General features: G+C 39.1%; 3 protein-coding genes and 1 pseudogene across 4 annotated transcripts; 3 read left to right on the plus strand and 1 right to left on the minus strand.

Annotated features, from left to right (window-relative positions):
- Nucleotides 1-897: 897 nt before the first annotated feature.
- LOC120110814 lies at nucleotides 898-6,584 on the plus strand (annotated as a pseudogene).
- Nucleotides 6,585-12,791: 6,207 nt separating this feature from the next.
- On the plus strand, nucleotides 12,792-13,775 carry LOC103696762 (mitogen-activated protein kinase kinase 10). Its single transcript, XM_008778475.2, has one exon. The coding sequence runs from the start codon at nucleotides 12,792-12,794 to the stop codon at nucleotides 13,773-13,775; it is 984 nt and encodes a 327-aa protein (XP_008776697.2).
- A 1,136-nt stretch (nucleotides 13,776-14,911) lies between these two features.
- LOC103696759 (NADH dehydrogenase [ubiquinone] 1 beta subcomplex subunit 10-B-like) lies at nucleotides 14,912-19,646 on the minus strand. 2 transcript variants are annotated; one of them, XM_008778473.3, is made up of 3 exons: nucleotides 19,306-19,644; nucleotides 19,108-19,150; nucleotides 14,912-15,190 (listed from the first exon to the last, which is right to left on the minus strand). In XM_008778473.3, the coding sequence occupies exons 1-2, from the start codon at nucleotides 19,589-19,591 to the stop codon at nucleotides 19,128-19,130; spliced, it is 309 nt and encodes a 102-aa protein (XP_008776695.1). In that variant the 5' UTR covers nucleotides 19,592-19,644; the 3' UTR covers nucleotides 14,912-15,190; nucleotides 19,108-19,127. The 2 variants fall into 2 exon arrangements, with proteins under 2 accessions (XP_008776695.1, XP_038982473.1); XM_039126545.1 differs by lacking the exon at nucleotides 14,912-15,190 and adding an exon at nucleotides 18,091-18,665 and having other exon boundaries at nucleotides 19,306-19,646.
- Nucleotides 19,647-23,063: 3,417 nt separating this feature from the next.
- Nucleotides 23,064-25,809, plus strand: LOC103696758 (protein SAMBA). Its single transcript, XM_008778472.3, has 3 exons — nucleotides 23,064-23,361; nucleotides 23,576-23,686; nucleotides 25,371-25,809. The coding sequence occupies exons 1-3, from the start codon at nucleotides 23,205-23,207 to the stop codon at nucleotides 25,442-25,444; spliced, it is 342 nt and encodes a 113-aa protein (XP_008776694.1). The 5' UTR covers nucleotides 23,064-23,204; the 3' UTR covers nucleotides 25,445-25,809.
- The last annotated feature ends 592 nt before the right edge of the window (nucleotides 25,810-26,401 follow it).

Genomic DNA, 26,401 nt, shown 5'->3' on the forward strand with positions numbered 1-26,401 from the left:
TACTTAATTTCCATATGTTTGTTATCATAAATAGATATTATGATGACATAGATTGTTTCGAGCTATCTCTTGTTGTCTAAGGATTTAGAAACCGACATGCCCCAACTGCAAAAAAAAATTTGACAAGCGATTCTTAAGCCATCTTTCTTTTGGAAAAGAAGCCTCCAACTGCATGTCATATTAGGTATTGCACTTCCATCACACTATGCCATATCATCCTAAATGTTACTTGAGGACAATGTCCCTCCTAACTGTTTTTCTTGCTTTTTTCATAAATTTGAAGAAAAGACTAATTAATGCCACATCAATTCATTGATCCATTTCCACCTGTGCCTACAACATCACCCTCTATGTCCCCAAGGTTTACTTGACAATGCAATGGCAATATCACCCTCTATGGTCTCAAAGTTTCCTTGACAAATTCAATGGCAAAGCTCATGATCCCATTGTCTTTTGTTGCTCGTTGAGTTGTCAATGTTGTACAATTGATAAGGGGTTTAATAGTTAGATCCACTTTTTTTCGAATTACGCATTCTTGGACTATCAAAAATGAAATTTTATCTTCAAGTGTGTTTCACCGTCAAGTTGAACTCCTAGCAAAGATAATTGCAGTCCACCATTTTTTTTTCTTTGTACAATAGCAACTCACACCTAATAAATATGAATGCGGCTAACGAAATCAAAAGAATAAAATACTGCATAAGAACTCCGGCACTAACCCGACGGTGTGGATGCGGCCGGTCTCCAGTGAATCCATCCTTCGGACCCGAACAGGAGGGTGGTTCCGATATAATTATCAAAGTCCCGGGGCATTTGACTTCCAAGTTTACCCCAAACCTGTCGCCGTCGTCACGCGCTAAGCGGCACCCTCTTGTACCCTCTTCTCGGTTGTTTAAATCGCTTTTTCTTAGCGCCGGTTCTCTCGAGAAACCCTCGAAGGCTCTAATCGCTTCGCCTCTCCTCCTCGCCCGCTCCGCTGTCTCTGTCTTCGTTCTCTGTGAGATTAATTCGTTTTCTAAAACACTAATTTTTGATCGTTCGTTCGAAGATCGGATGGGTGCGGTCTGATTGCCCTGAGGTTTGCGGAATCGGAGTGGGCAGGAGGGATGGACGGCAACGGCGGTGGCAGCGGTGGCGGAGGAGGAGGGGTGGCAATGGCGGCTAGCGCGAAGCTCAACCTGAATGGGAACGCGCCGCCGCCGTTTCTGAGCAAGACGTACGAAATGGTGGACGATCCCGCGACGGACGCAATCGTGTCGTGGGGACCGGCGAATAACAGCTTTGTGGTGTGGAACACGCCAGAGTTTGCCCGGGATCTCCTCCCCAAGTACTTTAAGCACAGCAACTTCTCCAGCTTCGTCCGCCAGCTTAACACATATGTACGCCTTTCATCCATCTCTCCCCCATCTTTCCGATTTCTTTATTTTGGTTGCAATCGGCTTCAGCGTCATTGGATTCTTCAATTGGTATACGTGAGTTCCTGTTTCTAGCGTCCATATTCCATAATTTTATTTTGTCTTCGAGGTAAATACTGGGAATTTTTTCCATTACTTTATAAAAAGATTGTAAATTTTGTATGATACTAGAATTCGGTTGTTGAATTTCTTGAAGGGGATCATGACGTGATAATAAGTATGCATCGAAGGCGGTTCCTAGACGAATATGACAAGGTGGATGTAGTTATTGGTGAAGTATGAACGGTGTCAATGGTGAGATCATTTTAGATATGGATATGAAAAATAATTATAGATTGGAGAAAAACGCAGCATAAAAAGGGGAAGAGGTTGTGAGCTACAAAATCTGTTTTAATTAACTTTGGAAACCTCACTACTTGTGAGAAAAAAGATTGCTACAAAGGATACTTCTTTTTCTCTGCTAGTCAAAAGAATTGGAATGTTGAATATTACAATTTGGTACCAAATTTATTTTCTTTGTTTCTTTGACTTTCTTCTGAATTTCTGTTTGCAATAAATATGTTTGAACTGAAACTTTGGAGTTGAAGCTGAAACTATGGAAGGCTAAAGTTATTAGTGTAACTGCATTTGAAACTGAAATTGAGTTTTTGAACCTTGGTCTATATAAAATTGTACATTGGAATTTGGTGGCTCCACTCCGGCCTATATTGCATAGCCATTAATGTTGTCATCATTTCCTTCTTTATTTTGTTCTTTGGGGGAGGTGTGCATAACCATTAATTTTGTCATCTAATTTGAGTGCATTAATTTCCTGAAAATTTCCTACCTATGGAATGAGAAATGCCTTGAACCCTGCAAAATGAGAAGAACTATAAGTTTGTATTTTTGAACAATAGACATATGAATACAGGAATAGCTAGGATGATATTTCTTCAGAAGTTGGCATTTTGGGAATGACTGTGGGAGAAAAAAATTAAAATGTACAAAAAAAATTAGAAATTAAAGGTAAATTTTTTATAGACTTGTATAAACATGGAAAAACAAGCATGTAATTCGGACTCTCTTCTTGGTTTGAAAGGCTTGTTAGGTTTTTATTTTAAGTGGGTGCAGATAGATTTCTCATGTGGACGGTGGTGAGTGGTGACTTTCTCCAATTTATTGTGGTGTCATTGCCTAGCAGATTAAAGAGTCCAGCTAAATTAGTTTTAGTGTATATGTGTTGGTTAAACATTTTGTAGTGCATGATTTATCTGGAAGCTAGTATATTGGAGAATTTGAAAAAGACAACTTGCTGGATTTTTCTTAGATTTATTGAGCAACCTCTTTTGCTAATTGCCCTTCTTAACCAACTTCATGGCTATTGCTGTTTAGGCCCCTTCTTCATTTTCCTCCTGCTCCTCCATTGAATTTTTCTTAGAGCTACTTCTTTTTCTGATTGCCCTTCTTAACCAACCTAATGATTATCCCTGTTTGTGCCCCTTTTTTGTTTTCCTGTCCAGTTCATTTCTTCATTATTTTTAATCCTTATGTTTCTTTCCCCTTCTAATGTTTGTAAGTGCCTTGTTTTGCTTGAAATCTCCTATGCAGGCACTGCTTATACCTCAAGTCTGTATATATAATAGAAGGAAGAGGAAACAAATTGTCCAAAGCTACTCAGAGTTGTTTTTGTAGTCCTAAGAACCACAATGTGCATACAATCGAATGAAAGGACAAACACTATGTCAACAACAAGAACAGAAGCTATCCACTTAACCATCGCTTCTAAAGATATTTTAGCACTTTAAATTCTATCCCAACTTTAAATGCAACAGACGATCCTTTCTTTTTGCATCATAATCATGTATCCTTTTGCAGGATAATCATGACGAGGTCCTTTTTTGTGATTTTTTTGTATAGTGCTACTTAATGCTATGAACCATCTTATGCGTGCAATTGTAGGATGGATGAGCAGAAGTGCTAAAATTTGGGTAGTATTTGTAAGATTAACACGGGTAAGGATTCCTTCTGGATTAATGGTGCTACAATTTGGATATTGTTTTGTAAGACTGACAGGGTAAGGATTCCTCCTGGGTTAGCGGACTAACAGAATTCCTAACCAAGCACTTTGGTTGTAAACACAATTAATAACTAGGATAGATATGCCTATCTATCACTAGGATGCAACATGATCGAATAATGAATACTTTACCATCATTCATCCTGTTAGACCTTTAATCCACACTATACTGTCAAGGTCCTTAATTTAAAATATCTAGCTTCCTCTGTTTTCCCTTCATCGATATTCATATGAAAATTCTTTCACTGAATATAGTACCATCAGCTTTAGAGAATAATGAGTTTTTAGATTGCGCCAAGTATGTGATCCTAAGGTCCAACATTTCAAACAACCATTGATATGTAAATTGATTAGAAAAGCGACACCTTAGGTAAAAATATGTTTGAAAGGCTTTTTGTGGTGGCTTCTCGTGCAGAAAAGAAGGAATGCAGATGGGGCCTCAGATTTGGAAGCCCTCTAGTCTTTATGAGTTGTATCAGGAAATTGTGCTTCATACCTTTCTTTCTTTTTCTTTTTTCAACAGGTCAATTATTAGCAGCTACTGGTCCACCACTTGAGACAATTTTTTGGATTAGTCATCATAATTTGGTCAATATTTTGTGCACCGGCTACTCTCCGTGGAGGTTTGCTTGTTCTTTGAAATGAATCATCCTGCATGAAATAGATTGTGAGACATTCCAAACTCTTAATCTTGAGTTCAGATGTTGGTTATTGTTACAACTTAATATGGATTCCTCATCCCATCAATTTGGATCAGCTTCAAGATTTCTCCAGGGTAGCATGTTTTCTAAGGAAACACTCTTGAAATCAATTTAATTAGGCTTCATTCTCAAACAACTTGCCGTCAACTTAGTCAACTGTTCCATCGTTTTCTTCTTGGCTTCTTCCTGGGTTTAGCAATGTCAGCAGTTGGTCCCTTACGTTACTGATTATTTGATACTCAGCTTCCAGTCAAGTGTTCCACTGCTGTTTCTCTCCCCCTGCTCCGCTTTTTTTTTAATAAGTCTGTCTATGGCAAAGCTGCTTGTTTTGGAAAACATTCATACTGAATTTGGTTAGTTGTTTTCATTAGTACTGAATTTGGTTAGTTGTTTTCATTAGGTGATCCTTCGTGTTGTCTGAGCAGGGTTTCAGGAAAGTTGATCCTGATCGATGGGAATTTGCTAATGAGGGATTTTTGAGAGGTCGAAAAGATCTGCTGAAAACCATTAATAGGAGAAAACCCTCTCATATGCATGGTCAAACACAGCAGCCTCAACCACAGAATGCTTCAGTTGCAGCTTGTGTCGAGGTGGGGAAGTTTGGGTTGGAGGAAGAAATTGAAAGGCTGAAGAGGGACAAGAATGTACTCATGCAGGAACTGGTCAGGCTGAGGCAGCAGCAGCAGTCCACAAGTCATCAGTTACAGACCTTGGGCAAACGCCTTAAAGGAATGGAACGGCGCCAGCAACAAATGATGTCATTCTTGGCGAAGGCCATGCAAAGCCCAGGCTTTTTAGCGCAGTTGGTGCAGCAGACTGACAATAACAGACTCATAGCTAGGGGGAACAAAAAACGGAGGATGCCCAAGCAAGAAGGCAGTTTGAGTGGTGATAGTGCATCCCCTGATGGCCAGATAATCAAGTATCAGCCCCTAACAAATGAAGCAGCCAAAACAATGCTAAGGCAGATTTTAAAAGCAGGCTCCTCTCAGCCTAGGCTAGAATCTTTCAGCAACTCTGATAATCTTTCACTAGAGAATTTTCCTTCATCATCTGGAGCATTTGACTGTAGTTCTTCAAGTCAGAATTCTGGAGTGACCCTTGCAGAGGTCCCTCCTAATTCAGGGGTTCCTTATGTACCATCAAGCTCTGGTTTTTCAGCAGTTGGCTTATCTTCAGCTGTATCTGAGATTCAGTCTTCTGCAGGTGTAACCGATATGGTTTCAAACGATGAATTGCCAGGTATGGATGTTTTATCTGCAGTTCCGGAGGCCATTGCTGCAACAGATGAGAGTATTCCCGAGTTAGAAGGGGTCATGCCTGATGACAGTGTTGCCATTCTGAGTGAGAACTTTGCCATGCCTGACCCCGAGACTGTGTATATTGACCCCATTACAGCAGGAATGGATGGGGCAGCAGTTCCGATTGAGACAGAACAGGTATCTGCTGATGCCAACATTGATATATTGGATGATGATCCGGAGCTTTCAGGCATCATTGACTCATTTTGGGAAGAATTTTTTCTAGTCCTGTAACAGAAGAGACAGAGGAGGCTGAGTTGAGCATACTGGAAGCAATGGAGGACCGGCCGAGACCAGAGAATGGGTGGGACAACTCACAGAATATGGAGCATCTTACAGAACAGATGGTGCTCCTTTCTCCTGACCCGAAATGATGATATCATGCCTATGCAGTGCCTTTGGACTCACAAGGTAGCATGGAATGTGCTGCGTGAATGCCCTCTCTGGTGTAAACCTGTGGCAACGGTTGAATTTTGGCTACTGAAACTCTTGGCTTGTACTTTGGACTTTCAAGATAAATAACGGATCATATACAAGCATCCAGTGACTCATTTTTGGATTCAAATGACCCTCATGCGGTGGCCTCTTGTCCTTAATCAGCAAACTGTTGGCTATATTAATGTCTAGCGAAGTTGCATCCATTAATACGCACTTTATACCCCATTTTGTTGATCAGTTTCTCGTGCTATGATTTACGCAAGTAGATATGGCTGGTAAGACAAGATGAGGAGATATATTTATTCGTATACTTGATCAGATAGCTGGGATGGATGGTAAAGGTGTTTGTTGGTTGACATTGGAAAGAGTGTATTCTCATGGGGAAAAGTTTTTTCCCCCTTTTTTTTTTCTTATTTTTCTTGGTATCCTTCTAAAGGTGCATGCTTGTGGTCTCGTTGAAGATGACAGTGAACCATGACGGAAGCATCCCGCTATGCTTAGCGAAGTAGAATGCGTAAAGTCGATCTCAAATGGGTGAGATAAAGCTGGGTGGTTATGATTATGGTTATGTTGTTTTATTGTATTGGGCACTAATAGTTTGTCAATTGAACTTTTAAGCTTGGTACCATTTATAGCGGATTTTGAGATTCGAAAACGGACTTTTTTGCTCCTACCATTCTTTGCTCCGGAACATCTGAATGATGACGAGGGATGATGGGACTTTTCAAGTCAAACATGTTTTTAGAGAAATCTGCTTATGTGGCTAACCATTTAGTGAGCACCTTATGGATAGGGGAGAGAAAGCTTTTATTTTCTAATTTTATTAGATATATTTGTTCACGTATTGTATAATGAATCCCTAAAAAAAAAAAAATACCGACTACTTAACAAAATATTGTCGTGCATTGCACCCATCCCCTGCGAACCTGGTGCCGTAGATGCATCTCTTTTGTTTTGGTAATTTGGTCACCACGTCTATACTGAACCAACTAGTTGAATTGATTTGGTCAGACAGATCGGTTTCCAAATACGGATGTGAGAGCTTAATCCCCGAGTGCTCGGATGCGTTCCGAATACGGGAAAAAATCGGTGCTGCCCAAACGATCCGACCCGAAAGCGAGCGGGCCGGATCCGGGTCAGATTTCCTGACCCGGGTCCTGTTCGAGTTGCGCATGGAGACTTCGAAGCAAGTCCTAGGATGGGCATCCGGGAGTCGAATCAAATCATCATGATTTATGTGCACAGCCTCCTTGATCGGACGGTGCGTGCTGGTCATCGTAGTTGACGCCATCATCATTCGCTCCACCGGCCAGTAAAAACGCCGGACGCAGGATGCCTCGTAAATATTTCCAGTTGTCTCCCACCACCGTCTTGCTGCCCTGCGCTTACTCCCAAGTTTGGTGGTGAGAGCTCGAGCTCCACTCACTAATTTCCTCAACTTTACCCATTCTTTTTCATCAACGTGGTTGTTTTATCTGGATGCTTCTTTGTCTCTGCTTGGTGAGATTGTCAAGAAAGAAGAGGAGACGGGGGAAAAAAATCTGTTCTTTTTTCCCCAATTTATCCCTGTTTTTATCTGGTTTGTTTATATTTGCATGATTCGAGAGAATGCATTAAATGGCGAAGTATAATACTTGACAGCTGAGTTCTTGATTTGTTTACATTGTTCTTTTTTTAATGGCGCATGGTGTGGTTGAAGCAGAGGCACGGGTTTTTGTGGGATTCCACCTTACTTATGGGAGCGCATGAGATTATGATTGCTATTATTCAATGTTTTGGGCGGAGATAATTAGGAGAGGACAGAGGAAGATAATGGTTTTAAATGTTTGATTTTAGAAAATACTGTGAATGAAGCTTTTGAAAGAAATGCTGTGACTAAAGAAGAGGGCTTCTGATTGTATGACCCTTCTTTTGATGTGTAATTTTCTATTACAAAAACAAAAGGAGCGTAAATTCATTTCATTTTCTAAGTTGTCTCCTGAAGTGCTAAATAAGAATTTTAGTAATCTTCTAGGCGTACTTTTCATGGGGGAGAGTTTGGCGAGCATGCATGTCTTTGCGTCTTGTGCATGTGGTGTTGTTATTATTGGTGTCCGGGCGGCAACTTTCGTAGTATCAATTGATTTCTGTGAACTCTAATGTGGCAAGTATTTGTGGGAAATTCTTTCATATATTCAGAGAAGTCTCCTAAATGGAAATACCAAGCTGTTGTGAGATAAATTGGGGGACTGATACACCACATTATGCAATAAAGAATAATACTGCATCCATTTTATGAGTTTCATCAGAGATACATATGGAAAGTTTTTTTTTTTTTTCGTTGTTTCATATTACTTATTGACTGTTTATGCACCACTTCGTTCTCTTTTTTCCCCGACTCTATATTAGTTGTAAGCTTTCATGCTCAAGAGCCCTTTCCTCATAGTCTGTACCTAAGATGTTGGAGCATATTTCATAGAACTTATCTGTAGATATACATTTTAGCTTTTTCTATGAGAATGCATTATGCTTTCATCAATACAACCTTATCCGAATTTGATCTTCTAAATGCTTTCATCAGATGGATCATTCGATAAGTGGTTCCAACAGTCAGCAAAAACATTGCAGGTTTCCTCTGGAAGAGCAAAGTCTCTCTCAGGAATCATGCAACCATGCAAGTATGTGCATCCTTACCTTCTCAGTACTCAAACGAACTTTCTGACCTGTCAACTCTGTAAATAACAGTGCCCTTTTTGATATATATGACTATTTAGTAAAGTTTTTTAATGCAAGCTGGGCCTAGCTAAAGCTTGGCTCATTTTTCTCTTTGATATTTCGATTTTTTGAACCTTTCGATTTATATATTGATTGAGGATATACTTACAAAGTTGGTCTAACTTATTGATAGTTACTAACCCTAGATTCTTCCCCCTGATAAACGAATCAATCCTTTTTGCTCGAGCTCCATCATGTACTATTTAGTTACAACCTATTTAGCCAAGCTGGAGCCAGCTCTGTTAATTTCAAGCTGAACTCAAGCTGTTTGCAAACATCTTTGAGTTGCAAACCGAAACTGAAAAATAGCTGCGGAGGAGCAGCTTGCTTATTTGGCTATCCTACCTGAGTTGCCAATCTTATATCTTGTGTTGACTCGTTCTCAAAGATGACCATGCAGATCAATATCCAGTAGCTAACAATGGTAAGAATGGGGAAAGTAGTGTCGGATCTCATGCCCCTCAACTAATACAAACAGAGCCTATCACACCTGCAGTGCAAGATGAAGCTGTTCCACTTTCAGGAAGTCCATATTTCACATGCATTGTTTCAAAATCTCAAACTCAATCCCCATTTCAACTGGTAATTTTATCTATTTTACAGCCATAATTTGTGATGAGACCAAATCTTTTTCTGCTCTGCTTCTCATGTTCATGTTTTTATTTATTTAAGATGCAATTCTCGTAAAAATGGTTAGGAAATATGGTAACATTTTGGTATTCTTGAAGCCTAAATTGCTGTATGAGATGCTTACATGAATTATCTTACATCTATTTCTAGTTTGATCTGAATGACTGGAAAGAACTACTAATTGCAATGATTATAGTAATATTATAGTTTAAACTTGTGCTTTTTTCATTCACGAGAGTGAGCATATATAGTAAAGACGTGAGAAAACAGAAGGCTATGCAGATTTTGTTGCTTATAGTTTTGATCGACGTGGTGTTGATATTTGTCGTGTTAGGTTGCAAGTAATGCTTTCTGTATAAGCACATACCCATGCATGAATATATGTATGTCTATGTATATATGTATATGTCTGTCTGCTTGTATGCAAATATGTACATATTTACATATTTGCATATATTTTCATCAACAAAAAAAAAAACTTGCATCGATCTCTATATGCATACATACATATGTATGTATGTAAATATGCATATACTAATATCTCTATATACATCCATATATGCATATATTCGTATATATACATGGATACATACTAGTATGTAGGTGCATGCAATGTATGTTTTTTGTAAAAAAAGAGAGGAAAAGATAAAATAAAATATGAAAATAAAAGGGTATAAAAATATTAAGTAAAAAATATGAAAAATATGTAGATAATAAAGTAAAATTAAAATCTAAATATAGTCTATAATAATGAGTGGTTTGGCTGAATAGTTAACATAGACAGATAGAAAGTCTGAGAGAGATGAAAAGTGCATTCCAACACTACCCATAGTGATAATAATCGTATGATAAAGTTTTCCATGTGAACTAATTGATTTCCCATTGTAGCCGAAACTTGATGGACCCAGAGATTAAATTACACTCTTTAATATAGTGTATATATCTGTGAGTGCGTGCATAGAGAGGGAACTCTGTCTCGGATACCTAGAAATAAAAAATCATGCAAATCAGATGTCTTTTAAGCAAGCACTCTAAGTGGATATACTCATATACAAGATGGCTAGTACCAATAGTGCTATTGCAATATAATGGACGTAAGTTTTGGATCCGCACCATTAATTATAACTACACATCTTAAATCATGTAAGAACCAAAATTCAATTGGTTTGCGTGCTTCTAAACCATGGATCACTTCAAAACACTGCATCAAGCCAATAAAACTGTATTTTTTTTGAATCAATTGATGAACTAAAAGATTTCTTGATATCACATGTTTTTTGATTGTTAGATATTTTCAGATTTTTTTAGACCATAATCAATAGTATGGTTCCTTAGACTAAAGTGCTTATCACTGGTTTCGGTATGTATGTATATATGTATTGAGATCTTTTAGTTCATCATGTTGTTTGCTGTATTTTCTGAACTTTTTTTGAAAAATTTTCTGAGAATGAATTTCACAGATAATTCATCAACAATGAATGTTGCAAAGTTGGAACGAACTATGAGGACCCCTTTTAATTGTGTTTCCATTCTTATCATCATGTTGCTTGCTGTATTTTTGAATTTCTTTTGCAAAAAATTCTGAGAATTTCACAGATAATTCATTAACAATGAATGTTGCAAAGGTCGAAAGAACTATCAGGGTCCCTTTTGATTGTGTTTCCATTCTTGACTTGTTCCCCTTTTGTATTTTGTTTCTATTTGAACTTTTTTGAATTGTAAAAAGCTTCTAGCACTCGAACCTTCTAAAATTTTGTCACTGGCTTTAAAAGGCAACAACAAGAAGAAGAAAGAAACAATGTCAACAGAAGTACATTTGGACACTAATTTTCTGTTTTTGGAAAAATGAGAAGCACACTCAAATGCGCCCTGAATGGTTGCTGCATTTTTGTTTCTGTTTCTGTTAATTGTTGCTTTTCATTGCTATCATTTTTTTCCTTGTTGCTCTGACCTGTTTTCTGCTCTTGCTGCGCCTTCCATCTTCATCTATCATCAAGTTTATTTACTAAGCCCTTTCAATTTATTCTGACTTCTCAGTTTCTGGCTAAATTTTCTCATATATTCGTTGTTCCAAAACTTAACAATTTCTTAGGCCCTAAGTCCTGAACTTGTTGCTGTATATAAAAATAAAAAAAAATGTTTATGGGGTAAGGTTTTGTTGGTATGGTTTGACAATTATGCAGGCATTTTCTAAGCACCTGTTTCCTTCAGTTCTGATGTACTTCAGTTTGACGTTGTCCTTTGTTATGTAGGCCGTTCCAAGGAGGTTCTGTTCGTTACTTCCATCCGAATCTGTTTCTGTGTTTCTCTCTTGCGAGAGGAGGACTTGGGAGATGAGATATTGTGGGAGTAGTTCCTTGAAGCGATTTGACCGAGGGTGGAAGAAGTTTGCCATCGACAACAATCTAAAGATTGGAGATGGTTGCGTCTTTGAACTCACAGACCATAAGAATATGAAGTTCCAAGTGCGGATCCTCCGCGGGGAAATCCCATCTCCAGTAGTTGATAGTGCAGGAGGCCAGAGTTATGATACTCCCATTATGATTGATTAAAGTTGTTTCAGTCTGCATGTCTTGGGATTATTTCCCTGCAATGAAAAGCTCCACCGAGACGGTCATCTTCATCTCATGTAATCTGTCTAGAAGGAAACCTTTGAGTTAAACTAATCGGCACATATTTATGGTTCAACCATTCATTTAAAAGATGCAGGCAAATATTTCCACCCTCTTGAGACAAATTTTAGGTGCAAAATTAGAGTTCGAAGATCATTTTTATAGGTAATTTATCATTTATTCATCTTGTATGCGAACTCATCGATTGCCAGTCACCACAAGCCGGACCACAGGCCACCAAAATTAAATATGGCTAATTTTTGTATGTTCTAATAGTAAAAATCAGCCCTAGAAGTGGAGAGATTCTATCTTTTTCTTCACAAAAACTCAATGTTAATAAATTTCGAGGGTTTTATCCGGAGAAGCCTAATGCATTTATACTAGGTTCTGGGGAAGAATGTGTGTCACTTTCTGATATTTGTGTTGTTTTGTTAGTAGGCTGGAATTCCATGCAATCATTATTTTGTTCATCCAACACTGTACAAACTGTAGCAGAATGGTACGCATATGGTTTTTTTTTTAATTAAAACACTTGTATTCTGAAACCATTTAATGAATCATTTAGGATTTTAAGTGGGACCTTCAAAACTTTCAGAACTGATACGTGGCACTAGTTGATTGGATGGGCGATGTTGCTAACGGACTTCTAATCCTGCGACACCCACGTTGTCGTGTGGGTAACAAAGATAACGACAAGAAAGACCTCAGCCAAGATCTCCGCTTACGTCACCACCAAGCGCTCGCCCGTCCCACCAACCTCGGATCTCCCTCACACGTGTCGCCAACCAAACACTCCTCCCCCTCCGCACGTGCGCTTTCTACTCGCTTTTAGCTATATATTTCTGCACGCCATGCACCCAAACGGGAAGGGAGGCGAGAGAGAGATGACAATGGTGAGAGAGAGGAGGCACCAACAAGCACTGAGACTTCCCTTGCCACCCCCACCGGTGGCGGTGCCGGAATTTCCCTACCACTTCTCTGACTCCCCAGGGACCGTAGACCGCCTCTCGGACCTCGAGAAGCTCTCGGTCGTCGGCCATGGCAGCAGCGGAACCGTCTACAAGGTCCGCCACCTCCGCACGAACTCCCTCTTCGCTCTCAAGGTCCTTCGCTTCGGCCCCAACGCCGCCGACGCCCGGCGCCAAGCAGCCCGGGAGGCCGACATCCTGACGCGCGTCGACTCTCCCTTAGTCGTCCGCTGCCACGGCGTGCTCGAGGGAGGCGGTGAGGACCGTCTCTGCCTTGTCATGGAGTACATGGCCGGCGGCTCCCTCCACGACGTTCTCCGAGCTCGCCGGAGGCTGCCGGAGGGGCTCATCGCCGGGGTGGCAGGGCGGGTGCTGGAGGGCCTGCGCTACCTCCACGGGATGGGTGTCGTGCACCGTGACATCAAGCCCTCAAACCTTTTAATCGGCAGCCATGGCGAGGTGAAGATTGCCGACTTCGGGGCGAGCCGGGTGGTGGCAGCAGCAATGGGGCCTTCATCCGGTGGTGGCGATGATGCCTGCGCAGGCACATGCGCATATATGAGCCCAGAACGGTTCGACTCGGAGGGGTTCGGCGACAGCGGAGGGTTCGCCGGTGATATATGGGCCCTTGGGGTGGTGCTGTTGGAGTGCTTTGTAGGCAGGTTTCCGCTGGTGGACGCAGGGGAGCGACCAGATTGGGCCACCTTGATGTGCGTCGTTTGCTTTGGTGGCCCACCGGCGGTGCCGGATGCTGCCTCGCCGGAGTTCCGGAGCTTTTTGGGAAGGTGCTTGGAGAAGGACTGGAGGAAGAGAGGGACGGTGGGGGAGCTCCTAAGCCACCCTTTTGTCGCCAAGTGCTGTTCCACAGAAGGCCTAGTTGAGGATACTTTCCATACATAGTGAAGGTGGTAGGAACCTTTGGGCTGCTTGGGCTTCTCTACTGGGCTGGACATTAGTATTCTAATTCTTTTTCCACAATGCAAGTGTGACAGCAATTGATATGGCTGATAGATAAACATGCAGAATGTTTATTTTTCCATTAGTCGTAACAATTTTTGCCTAGGCCAATGAAGGCAAATAGATTTCCAACTAGGATTATGTTTTGCATAACAGGTCATGAGCCAGTATGTGTTTTTTTCTGGATATCCTATCAGTTACAGCTATTTTGTGATCAGATAGTTAATATATGGATCCATGTTTCCGTTTGTTATATGTTTGATAGAATTAGATATCCAAATCATTCTATTCAGTTGTAATCTCAGATACTAAAATTGCTAAATCCTTTTCAGAATATATAAGCATGCACTATTTCTCCTAACGTGTCACACATGCATGGTGTTATCAGAGATCTAATGGAGAGAAGGCGAACGCAGATGTTGTGGAGATATGTAATATGAAAAATCTGGTGATGACCCCTGTTTAATTGAATCCACTCCAAAGATCAGTTAAACAATAGTGCTCTCGGGAAAAAATTCCAATGACTAAGATAAGAGCTAATAATTGTACGCGTACTCAATTAGTGGATCCGATTCATAGCATTCTGGCTTTCTGTATGCACCGAACTGGAGCCAGTTAATGCCGGGGAGAACCACTGCCTCACCCTCTCATTTACACATCCAATGTGGCAGGACATTGGCGCAAATTTTTTTAGGGAAAAATGGTAGGAGATTGGTGCAATTAAAATTGGATTTGGTCATTCATGGGTTACGACACGACATCAGCTCCAAGTCAGACATGTAACCGAGCAGGCTATGTTCTCATGGAACCCAAATGGATAAAGACAGAGGTGCCACTGTTTGGCCATAAAGAAGGAACCAAAATCCATGAATTGACAAGGTTTCTATTTGTGCAGGATTCACTTGTTATTAGATCTACCTGACATTTTGTGCATCAGCTGTGCCACTTCCACACACTTAGGTGACGGATACCGGAGTAACATCAAAGGGTTGCCATTTTCCTGATTCATCCGATTAGGTCAATCAATTGCTGCTCTCACCCCTACGACAGTGAGACTGGCATGATCAAAGCATTAAAGGAACCTGGCCGGTAGCTTAAAACATACAAGCAGAATACATGGAGTTGCAGGTATAAAGCAACCTTCATCTGTGAATAGCTGATTTTTTAAACATCAGGGAACAAAGGTACATAAGAGAACACTTTATATTCTCCATAACATTCATTATTGAAAAATCAAGAAGTGACATCTGCAGAGGGACTGCAGGTGCATAATTTGAATAAAAGCAAACCAGCTAACGATGAGTAGGCAATGGAAAGCTTAGCTCTCTCATTTTCAATTTACCCTGAGACTGCATCACCTGCAAGCACAAACCCACAAGAATTATCTTCTCATTTATGTCCCACCGCAAACTTGCTTCGTGTTTAATTTTGAGGCAAGTGGTAGCGTAATATCCCTTTCCATTTCAACAGTAAATACTACATTAGAATATTTTCCAATTAAAACTGATAATAGATGTAACAGTTACTGCAGTGGAATCAACAGTTCTGATGCAGGCATAAAAACTCAATCATGAGAAATTGCCTTAAAATACGTTGGCAACAGACAGATACATCAAAGAGACAGTCCATTTAAATGGCTGGGGCAACTTCGACAGTCAAGGAACTTGGACCTAGAAGTACTATGCATTGGCTATTGGTCCCGCTATCAGATACAATGTTTGTTATAATCATGGTCAGATGTCCGCATGGTGTGTATGCATACACAAGCCTAACCCATTCATTCAGGATTGATTACAACCATAAATTCTCATCCAAAGCTAAGTCCATTGACATGGACCATGACTTTTGCTGTTTTGCAGCTATCATCAAGTTTTCACTGGGCACCCACTTTTCCCTAAGTTCCAGCATATAAACGAGACCACCCTTTTCAAAAGGCCTCGAAGCCTATGTTAAACATGTGTATGCAATCTAAAGATAATAACCTTCATCCATATCGGTGATGCTCCCAACCTTCACCAAGTTTATCATCTTCCTCAACATCTTGCTCTCTAGCGAGCTCATGCTTATCTGGCTTCCTCATCTTCAAACATTCAAATCCCAATAAAATAAAGCTGGTCTTATCAAAATCATGTAATATGTCAAGTCTTGATGGTAAAGCACTTTAACAGTGCATTCTCACTTCATCCATCTTGCTTCAATTCTATTGGAGACATCCTTGTCAATCATTCTCGTTTGTTTGTCTAATACCTCCAGCATAAGCAAAAGTGATCCTCACAGAGAATCTCATATACCTCAAACCCATAATTCCATATCAGATTGAAGTCCAGGAATAGACTGCATTAGATGTGGAAAAGATGATGCACAATGATAACATATCACCTTCATGTTTGGTAAATAACAAACCAAACAAGCAGGTTCTTCCTTATGTACGACATAACCATGTTGAACAAAAGAATGCTAAGACCTGCTAACTATAACCGCATTTGAATAAATCAATGTTGTGAGGTCGAGTTCTTCCAGGATCTTTTGTAAGATGTAATCTGTTTAGCCTTCCACATAAAAGAAAGTGGGGAAAGACATGAACCCAAATTGATGCATGTGGATGGATCGCCCAATAAATTGTAAAAACTATTCTTTCTTAAGTATAAATAATCTTCAACTCTACAAGCATTCCAAGACACAAAACGCACACACATTTTGATTAAGAAGATGACCAGAAGAACAAGCAAGCACCATAACAGCGGTCTTTTCTATTCCTAAATTGTTGCTGGACTTGTCATCGTCACAGACCATCAAATGCAGTCTTTTATTCTTACACTTATGCTTTCAGACTACAACATTAACTGATTTTAGGGCATTATCCACCAAACCATTCCAAATTGTTCAAATCTAGTACTTGACCTGATTATATCCACTAAAGCTTTCCAAATAGTTTAAATCCAGCACTAAACCAGATCAGAATGCACCAAAGCTCTCCCAAATAGTTCAAATCTATCATTTAACCTAATCAGTGTTTCATCAATCAGCATTGCTATCATCTGCATGTACTGCACTTCGTGAGGCCTCCAGTTGACATGGAAGAATATGAAAAATGATGCCAATTTGAAGTGGAGGCCCATAACAATAAGAAAACCTGTCTTACCAGAAACAACTACACGTCACTGGCTAACTAAACACTGATGCATGTATGATGCCTCAACGTATTCTTTGTGCACCACATTTTCACAAAAGTTACCTCCGATTGTACTCGACCGTATTTGTTCCTTGGGCAGATGAAATATTTATATCTGTGATTTCTCAATGTATGAATGGCAGAACACTTTTATAATTTATTGGTTGAAAGGAGGCAATGTGATGAAGTTCTAACTTATTTCACAATCAATAACAAAATATAGTTTCCCCCCTTCTGATATTTGAAGAACAATTAAAAGTGACTATCATACGGTGAGTGAATCAAAGAACATAATCTTAGAGAACAAATGAAAATCGTATCTGTGGAACCAGCAAAAGAGCAAACAGGTTTGAAAGAGCCGGTAATTTCAGTTCACTAAAGGTGGTCACGAATTTAGTGTTCATGAAGGAAATTATTAAGAGAATTTACTCAATATCAAAACTTTTGTAAAAGCAAATGCAAGCACATTGGTGTAAGAGACTAATTGGTTAAACCATTGTAAAATAATATTTAGCCATTGGTCAATTAACATGGTCACATCGAAAAAAGTCCCATGCTAGATGCACAAATTTGATGTATGACGAATGTGACCTATGTTATACGGACTCAGGTTCATGTGGCAGGAGCCTGTTCATGTCTAAGTATTGGAACCTTCCAGTATCTAAGAATTTCCCCTCAAAGAGCCATGTCAATGTCATACTGATATCGGTGTTTAAGATGATGGTGCAGGTAGTTCAGGTTAAACTGAAGGGTCGAGGTATCCAAGGATGTGATGCTTCATTGGGAGATAAGTTTAAGTATGTCAAAAATCCTAAAATATATATGACACCCATTCTCCATGATTTAATTTAATGAGATTAGAAGTCTCCTTTGTGATAAACTACTTTGCTGCTTTGCTAGATATGAGCAGCATTTTACAACGGAAAGAGAAAAGGCAAGTCATAAAAATATATCCATGACCAGTTGTTCATTTACCATGATCTCTTGGGCTGCTTACACAGCATGTATGGACCAGGAATTGTTATTGACTAACTGACCATGTACAGCTTGATGGAAATTATCTTGTGTGAGGATTTTACTGAATAAAGTGCTGTTAAACTTAAGTTGTAAGCAGCTCATGCTACAGGACTGAGTAAATCTCACATTAGAAGCTGATCATGTTCAGAGCTAAAGAGGACTGCTGATATTTATGTTTATATGAATCATACAGACCTATTGCCATCATCACCATTTTATTTTACTGGACTTATCTTGTGCCTTGACAAACAGTTCATAAGTGAGTTGTTGGCGGCAGAGTATAGAAATTAGAAATCATAGTCTGAATGACATTAGAAGCCTATTAAGTTGAGATCTCAAGAGATAAATTAAGTGATAAGAATAATAATGATACAAGAGTGCTTACCATGCAAGATGATAACAGGGTCATAGGACAAGATAACAGTTCATAAGTGAGTTGTCGGCGGCAGAGGATAGAAATTAGAAATCATAGTCTGACTGACATTAGAAGCCTATTAAGTTGAGATCTCAAGAGATAAATTAAGTGATAAGAATAATAATGATACAAGAGTGCTTACTATGCAAGATGATAACAGGGTCATAGGACAAGATGGCAAGCGATGCAAGATTATTCCACTTAAAAGCAAAAGAAACCTGACGGCTCCTTGTATGTCCAGACAGGAGCTAATAAGGGCGTTTGATATAAAAAGAAAGAAAAAGAAAAATCATTCACACTTCAAGAATTTGTCACACGATTACCCTCATATGAAGAAATATAAGAAAGAGACGGGGATTTAGGGTGTCAATAATGTTTGCTTAATAGCAGCAGAGTCGAGGTTTGCTTTCACAGGCTTCCACGATTAGGAAGAAAGAACTCATTTTTAATGAACCAACGCGAGAAAAACAAATCCTACATGCCTCAGGCACCGACTACATAAAATTTAGACGCCCAAGATACAGTCTTTATAATGCGGAAAAAACCCTAAACCAAATTTGTCGAAGTAAAACCAGTAGATCTACAGTTAAACCATAAAAACAGGAAACAAATAGAAAAAATCCACGAAAGAAGAAATAGAATCAATATCCATGAGAAGCACAGTCGCCCACCTCGAGGCCCACAATCAGAACTAATCAGACTCCTTCTTGGGACCTGTAGAACACACCAAGCTCAGATTAAAATATAGTTAAAACGACAAATAGAATCACTCAATTGATGAGGAGAAAGAAAGGAAAGAAAAGAAAGGATCGGAAAAGAAGAAGAAGAAGAAGAAGAGAAGAAGAAAGGAAAAAGGGAGTAGGGGGCACCATGGAGCTCGGGTGGGCGGGCGTCCTTGCCCCATCCGACGCCGCGAGTGGCGTCGAGGTACTCCTGGACGAGGTGGCGGCACTTCTGGAGGTGGTTGACGCCCTCGATGCGGTAGCACCAGCGGAGGCGCTCGCGGATGATCTTGGCCGTCTCGATTTGGATCCACTTCTCCCTCACCAGGTGCTCCCTGTAGTCCAGCATCGCCACCGGATCCCCGTACGGGTTGCTCGGATCGAAGCCGTCCGGCGGCCTCTCATCAAACTCCACCTTCGCCTTCCGCCCCATCTCCTCCTCCTCCCCTCTCTCTCTCTCCTCTTCTCTCTCCCTTGATAAATCGGCACTCCGTCTATCCCAATCGTTCATTTTATATAACGCCACTCTATTTTATATATATCTAAAATAAAGTTTCATCAAGCATATCATTTTCTATCCATATATATTAATATTAAAGATGCCAGTATTAAAGCGCTAATTCATCATTGATATTCATTACTTAATATGTACAATGGATAAATTTGTGCAAAATTCTCCACTTGCCATGTATTTCAAAAATAATTAGTAAAAAAAGAAAAAAAATTGGACCATGTAGATTGCATGGCTCGGTATCGGTAATACCAATATGATATCAGTATTAATAATTAAAGTTTCCATACAAAAGTTATTACACAGAGTTCTTTGTTTGCCTATGAATACAGATAGTAATAACAGAAGTTTTTGCTTGGCCATTATTAAAGTTCATAATTTAATGTTGCTCGATTTGTAAATTTTTTCGATCATGATATGGATGCCTCTATTGATAATATAAATTTTTACACATAAATTTAGCTTATGCAGAGTTCTCCATTCGTTATATAGACACCGCTATTGATAACATGAGTTTATACTCTACTAATATTAAAATTTATTACTTAATATGCAATCAGAATTTAGTTATTTAAATTTCTATTTATTATAATCTGTTACACTGTTGTGTTGCATTTCAAAAATTATTAAAAAAATAAGAACAAACCATACCTTTTCCATCGTTTTGGGCTGGTATTAATATGTAATGAAAATTTGATTATTGAAGAGCTTTTATACTTATTATAATTTATTATACTCCTAAATTATATTTTAAAAATAGTTGGAAAAATGAGGAAAAATATATATCTTACATATCAAGCGGGTTATATGCTATTTTTATTCAAATCGGTAAATGCATTGCTAAGATTTTTATTGTTTACCATCTTTTCTGAAAGTGGAACTATTAAAAAATAGATTTTGTTTTTTTCCAGATAGAAGGGCATGTGCTCCTCTCAACTCCAAAATTAATTTAATAGAATATCCAAATCGAAGATATATATCATTCATCATGACCTATATTATTGGAAATACCTAAAAATCAAAAATTACTAGTTTTGCTGTCTCCTGCATATGCATAATGTGGACACAAAAAATAAACAATTAGAATGACAAAAAAAAAATAATCATATTTCCCGTCATGGGTTAGCCTTCTAGATTGGTGATGAAATCCATTTTGGGTTTGGTTACTATGCAAGTTAGCCTTCTAGAAAGTTCCTTGTGAAGGCCATTGGCTTATGATGGTAGTAGTGGCACCATCAAAATAATATTGGTAGGATTCGAATCCTCTTGAATCTCATGATAAATTTGTTGGGGGAAAACTGGATTGCTCAAAACACGTGAATATATCGTCGGCACTTGATGGCGAGCACGACGGCGGCAACCCTCAAGGCGTCCGACCTCAAGGCGCCCGACCTCAGCGCGCCCGGCCTCAGAGCTTACATCTTTGGTCTCGATTAAGTTGAGCCCGATCGATCTCAAGCCCAAAGAAGACCCAGTTAAAGGAAGAAGCAGACTCCTCCACTCCACCGAAAATCAAGTCCCCCTTCTCCTCATCCGGAGTTCAATCTCGTGATCTCCGCCTCAACGACTGCCAACGATTAAATGCGCACGATCTCAATGGACCGCTAGCCAATTCAAAATCTTGGGTCGTCTACGATAACTTATTAATTCACACGATCACGTCCAATTACTACGGTAACTCATTAATTCGCACAGTCACGTCACAGGTAATCCATACATCCCTCTTATAAAAAGGGGGACTTCTTTCTTCTGAAGGGGGATCTTTTCTTTTACATAATCTCTCTGCTTGTTCCACACAAAAAAAAAACCCCTCTGACTTAAGCATCGAAGGGCCGGCGCCGGAAATCCCGGCCACCGGCTTCTTGCAAGTCCTCCGAAAAAAGCTGTCCACTGCCGTATCTCCTGCCGGAGCTCCTCCTCTTCGGTCCACGATCATCTTCGGGTCCAGTTTCCAGCAACAGAACTCGTGACCATTACCAATTCGATGGTGAAACAATGAACTTATTACCGTTGGATCAGAGCTTGGCTCACGTTATCAAACTTTTCATTTTGCATCTTGGAAGTTCTAGAATATACAACCTAGTATAATTGGAGCTAGAATTGCCAAACCATAGGGTTGAACATCTGTGGCCTGCATTAGCTCCTCCTAGGTTGGAGAATTTCACCCTGCTTCCACTGCTGGATGCGATTGGGCTTGCTTCACGTCCCCTGCCTTGCATGATCCTTCTTCTGACTTGGGTTCTGGGCGGTGGCTAGCCCTGATAGAAAAGTGATTATGGGCCTTTGTAGTTGCTTGATTATTCTCTGTTAAGAGTAAGGATGCAAGCATTCTCATAGCTATTGCATATAGTTTCATGATCATAGATCATAACTGATTCAAAAGCAAGTGACAGTTATTTTTTTTTTTGGTACATCAGCTACTCACACTATTCTCACATGAGCACAGCCAACTGAATCACTATAAAGTAGGTTGTACAGTGGCGGAGGAATAGAAGCATGTCCAATCCAGAAGAACTTTTCTGAATGATGAGTAGCAAAAAAGGCAATCCAATCAGCAGCTCTATTCGACTCACGAAGCACGTGCCCGGCCTAGAATGCACAACACTCCCTCAGCAGTCGCCAGATGTTGTGCAGCAGTAGCACTTCTCCCTCTATGGTCATCGAACCATGCCAAACTTCTTCTTCTTGCCCTTGGTTCTACCTAAAAGAGACAGGATACTTAATAATATGATATTATTATATTATATTATATAGATTATTGTTATTATAATACTACCACTATAAAAATTATTAGTTAGAATATTATTTATATATTATACTAAGAATCATTATGATGTAATAATAATAGTTAAATAAGTATATTATGTCTGAGAATAATAGTCAATCTATTAGATGATATATTAACTGATTACTATAATACTATAACAATAATTATTATAATAACATATTTTTATTATAGCATAGTAATTATCATATTATTTTTATAATCTTAATAAAAATAACAATATTACTAAACAATGATTAGATTATTTTATAATAATCATAGTAATATAATACTATAAAATTTATTTGATAATATATTAATTATATATTATTATAGTAAGTCTCCATTGTTATATATATTTGGTAAAATAAATAATATACATTTAATATGTCATAATTATGTAATGTTAAATTTCATTGGAGAGTGGTGACTCTGAAGGCTTCTTCTAAATACAACAAATCTTGCAATTGGAAATATGATTAATTTTATTTATCATCCTGATTATAAAGATTTTGATTTTTTAGAGTTCAAATTGCAATTCTATGCAATCAATTCATTTGGAAATTTGGCATTTAATTGCAGTATTTCTGATTGCGACGTGCCCGTAGCTTAAGTCCCGTAGTTTGTGTGCGTCATCAGAATGCCGTTTGCCCGGCCATCGTTAACCGTACACAGCAATCCGAAGGAGGCTCCCCAGCGTTTGAACTCACCGAAGGACGCCGACAGCCCAATCTTTCCACGGGGATCGGGTTCGCTCTCCAGTCGCGGCGAATGAGCTCTCCGGCGAGATCATCGGCGTCGGCGACGAGCGCCGGAGGTCAGGGCGGTGGTGTTAGCGGCAACGCTGGGTTCGGCGACGAGACCTCCTCTTACCACTTCCCCACCGACGTCATGTCCGCCCATGACCGCAAGGGGGAAGCCCTCGCCGGTAATCATCCAATCCGGTCGCTGCCAGCCCTAATCCCGCAACCCTCCTTTTCCTTTTCCGTAAAGTTTGTATCTTTAGGGATTTTCCCGTTTCCTCTCTCTGTTCACAGTTCTTGAATCGAGCGGGTGCTCTCATTTCTTGAATTTTTCAATGCATTTTTCTTGAATTTTTGTGATTGCTTTTCTGATTTGATTCATTTGCTGGGGCATTACAGCTTTGAAATCGGAATTGATGGCCGCACTTCAGAAGGAGGTAAAATCTTTGGACGAAGACAGTTGGAAGTTTGCCCGCCCTCGCTCCCAAATCCACCTTATTTCGAGACCGGGTACTTCATACCCTGTTATTGACTGATTCTATAATGAATGTTCTGTCAATCACAATAAAAGGATCAAAATTTAGCTCTTCAATGGTGGTAGGAGAATTCCGCTAGATCCATTTGGATGAGATAAATTTTCCTGCTATGCATACATACATATCTATCTATCTATATATAGTGGAAAAATTAAATGAACTTTTGCTCTGTGCTTTTCTTGATATATTGTGTTTTGACTTGGGGAATGTTCACCTTTTCTACTCATCTTTTATCTATTATATGGGTTGGACTTTGTATTGCTAATTGTAATATTTACTGATTGGTGTAATATGAATTGTCTAATCCTGATGAAGAAATATAGTTGACAGGATTTTGACTGCCAGATCATATCTTGATTGTATCTGATTTCTAGGTTTTCGTTTCAATAAAAATGGACGGTTTTCTTCTCTTTTTTTTTTAAAGTTATGTATGTTCTATGGTTTGGATGCTCGACATCAACAAAGTCATTCGAAATAGTGGAACCTTGAGTTTGTAGGAGACTCAGATAACATATTTTTAGAGTGATCACATGTAAAAATTCTTTTCGTAGATTGTTTTCCCAACTGCCAGAATTGAAGAGTGGGTTGTATTTTTTACAATTAAAACTCCAGAGGCATGCGAAACTCTATGGTTCCATATCGTTTGGCTTCTTCTAAGGCAGGGAGGAACTATCAACTGCAACGAGCTAATGTATATGAAATTAAATAATACATTTTTGCTTCTAGTTTCATTAAACAGTGGTATTTTCAAAAGTTCCGGATAAATATACTTCTAGGGGAGCAGATATAATTATAAGACTAGAAATATAAGGCTTCTAAATTTAGAATAAAAATCATTACTTTGTTTTCAGAAGCATGAAAGATCCACGTACTGGAATTGGCACCATCATTCAAATCCTGCTAATTTTGGAATCATTGTTATCATGGCTATTAGGCTGCTGTTGTCTCCTTCTGCATGAATGTTTGTGATGTTGTTTGCCATTAATAGCTGACAAGAGTTATCTCTGCTGCATGCCAATTACCATTCCAATTGATCATACATCAGTTCTGCAAGGTGCGTGTTTTCTTACAGGCAACTAAAATGAGTTGTCATCTTGCTGGTGGCCTTCAGGATCACTGTTCCCTCTGTTGAAGTCGTGCTTGGGTGGTAATGGAAGCTCATGGTTTTCCATGCATATCAAAAACAGCCACTAGGAAAAATCTTTGAGTTTTGTGAAGTAATTATTGGTGACTGGCAATCATGAATCAATTGATTTTTTAATGGCTAAATTTTATTGGGAAAGAATGTTAGTGGCTCTATTAACTTTTTGCCATGGTATAAATGTAAGGTAATTTCACTATATGGCTTTCCTGTTTACTCAAATAGCATGCCAAGACATTTAATTTCCAACTTAAAATTATACCAAATTCCAAGTGGAGAAATTTTGAGATTCTATACATTGAGATTATAATATGTAATGTTAATGTTTCACCATATGTTGTTAAATGGTACAATAGAACAATAATTTTCAAGATGTTATGTGACGTTGCTATGATCATGTGCTATTCAACATTCCATAATTTGTTAAATTTAGGCGATGTTCATGTTCATTTGGCTCATCTAAGTTTGGATTTATTTGATGAGTAACCAGTAAATTATTTTATTAACTGTCTTCTAGGTGGGCATCAACACAAGTTTACAGGAAGAGATGGAAATGTGAACCACCTATTCAAGCAAACCAGAGACATATAGTGGTGAATTTTAAGAGCGCAGCCTCAAAATAATCAGGTACTAAGTTGAGCAATGGAGGCATCTAGTTCGCAGTCATCATACAGGGACAGGAATAGTTCTAGTCATATCAGACTTTCTACCGGAACAATACTATAAGTCATCGAATTTGTTAGAGCTTAAGAACTTTTGTTCTTATCCCTGTTCAGCTTATTTTCCCTGCTTCTTGTATACCCTTATTCTTTTTTCATTTTTCCCTGTGTAGACTGACTTATGAACATTCTAATTTTGTAATGGTCGGCATAGTTTCAGACTGCTGCAAAAGGCCATTGTTGTTGCCGCTAACATTATATTTATTGACCATTAAATTTCTGCAATTTGGGCTCTCAGAACTTTAGTGATCTCACTATCTTTGATCTTGTACATCAGTTGCTGTTGTTTTCGCTTTTCGCTAAAATTATTGGACCAACTAATGTCCCTAGTGTTTTGGGTCCTCTGAGAGCCACTCTTCATGTGGCCTGCTAGATATGCGACTACTTTGACATCCAGCCCCTCGACATCGATTTGTATATGCATGTATTTTAATTACACAGTGCAGCTATGATAACTTTTTTTGTGAGTGATTAAATACACATGTTGAGGACATTGAATCATGAATGCTACTGCATATGCTGCTCCATTTTATAGTGACACTGGGATTGATCCTTGGAGATTGCTTCTTGCAGAATTTGGTCACATTGAGCTTGTGAGTGTATTATCATCAGTTATACCTACCTATGTCATTGTTGTTGAGGTCCATTAACCTTGCATTGTTTTCACTTTCGTTTGGAAATCAAGTTCTTCCTGACAAGGGAAATATTAGGTCCTGTTGGTGCAAAGCTCTATGTCTGCTCATTGTGGGTTGATGAAGCTATAAATTAAAAGTGAAAACAAGAGAAACATGGACTTCATGCTTAATAAATTAAAAGAATCAACTGTTTG

The sequence above is a fragment of the Phoenix dactylifera genome, chromosome 5, assembly GCF_009389715.1.
Source record: "Phoenix dactylifera cultivar Barhee BC4 chromosome 5, palm_55x_up_171113_PBpolish2nd_filt_p, whole genome shotgun sequence".
Lineage (NCBI taxonomy): Eukaryota > Viridiplantae > Streptophyta > Magnoliopsida > Arecales > Arecaceae > Phoenix > Phoenix dactylifera.

Coding starts and splice junctions, on each gene's coding strand:
- LOC103696762 (XM_008778475.2), top strand. CDS start 12,792: ATGACAATGGTGAGAGAGAGGAGGCACCAACAAGCACTGAGACTTCCC.
- LOC103696759 (XM_008778473.3), bottom strand. CDS start 19,591: ATGGGGCGGAAGGCGAAGGTGGAGTTTGATGAGAGGCCGCCGGACGGC. Junction 19,151..19,305: donor CCGCCCACCCGAGCTCCATG/GTGCCCCCTACT, acceptor TGTGTTCTACAG/GTCCCAAGAAGGAGTCTGAT.
- LOC103696758 (XM_008778472.3), top strand. CDS start 23,205: ATGAGCTCTCCGGCGAGATCATCGGCGTCGGCGACGAGCGCCGGAGGT. Junction 23,362..23,575: donor CAAGGGGGAAGCCCTCGCCG/GTAATCATCCAA, acceptor GGGGCATTACAG/CTTTGAAATCGGAATTGATG. Junction 23,687..25,370: donor CCACCTTATTTCGAGACCGG/GTACTTCATACC, acceptor ACTGTCTTCTAG/GTGGGCATCAACACAAGTTT.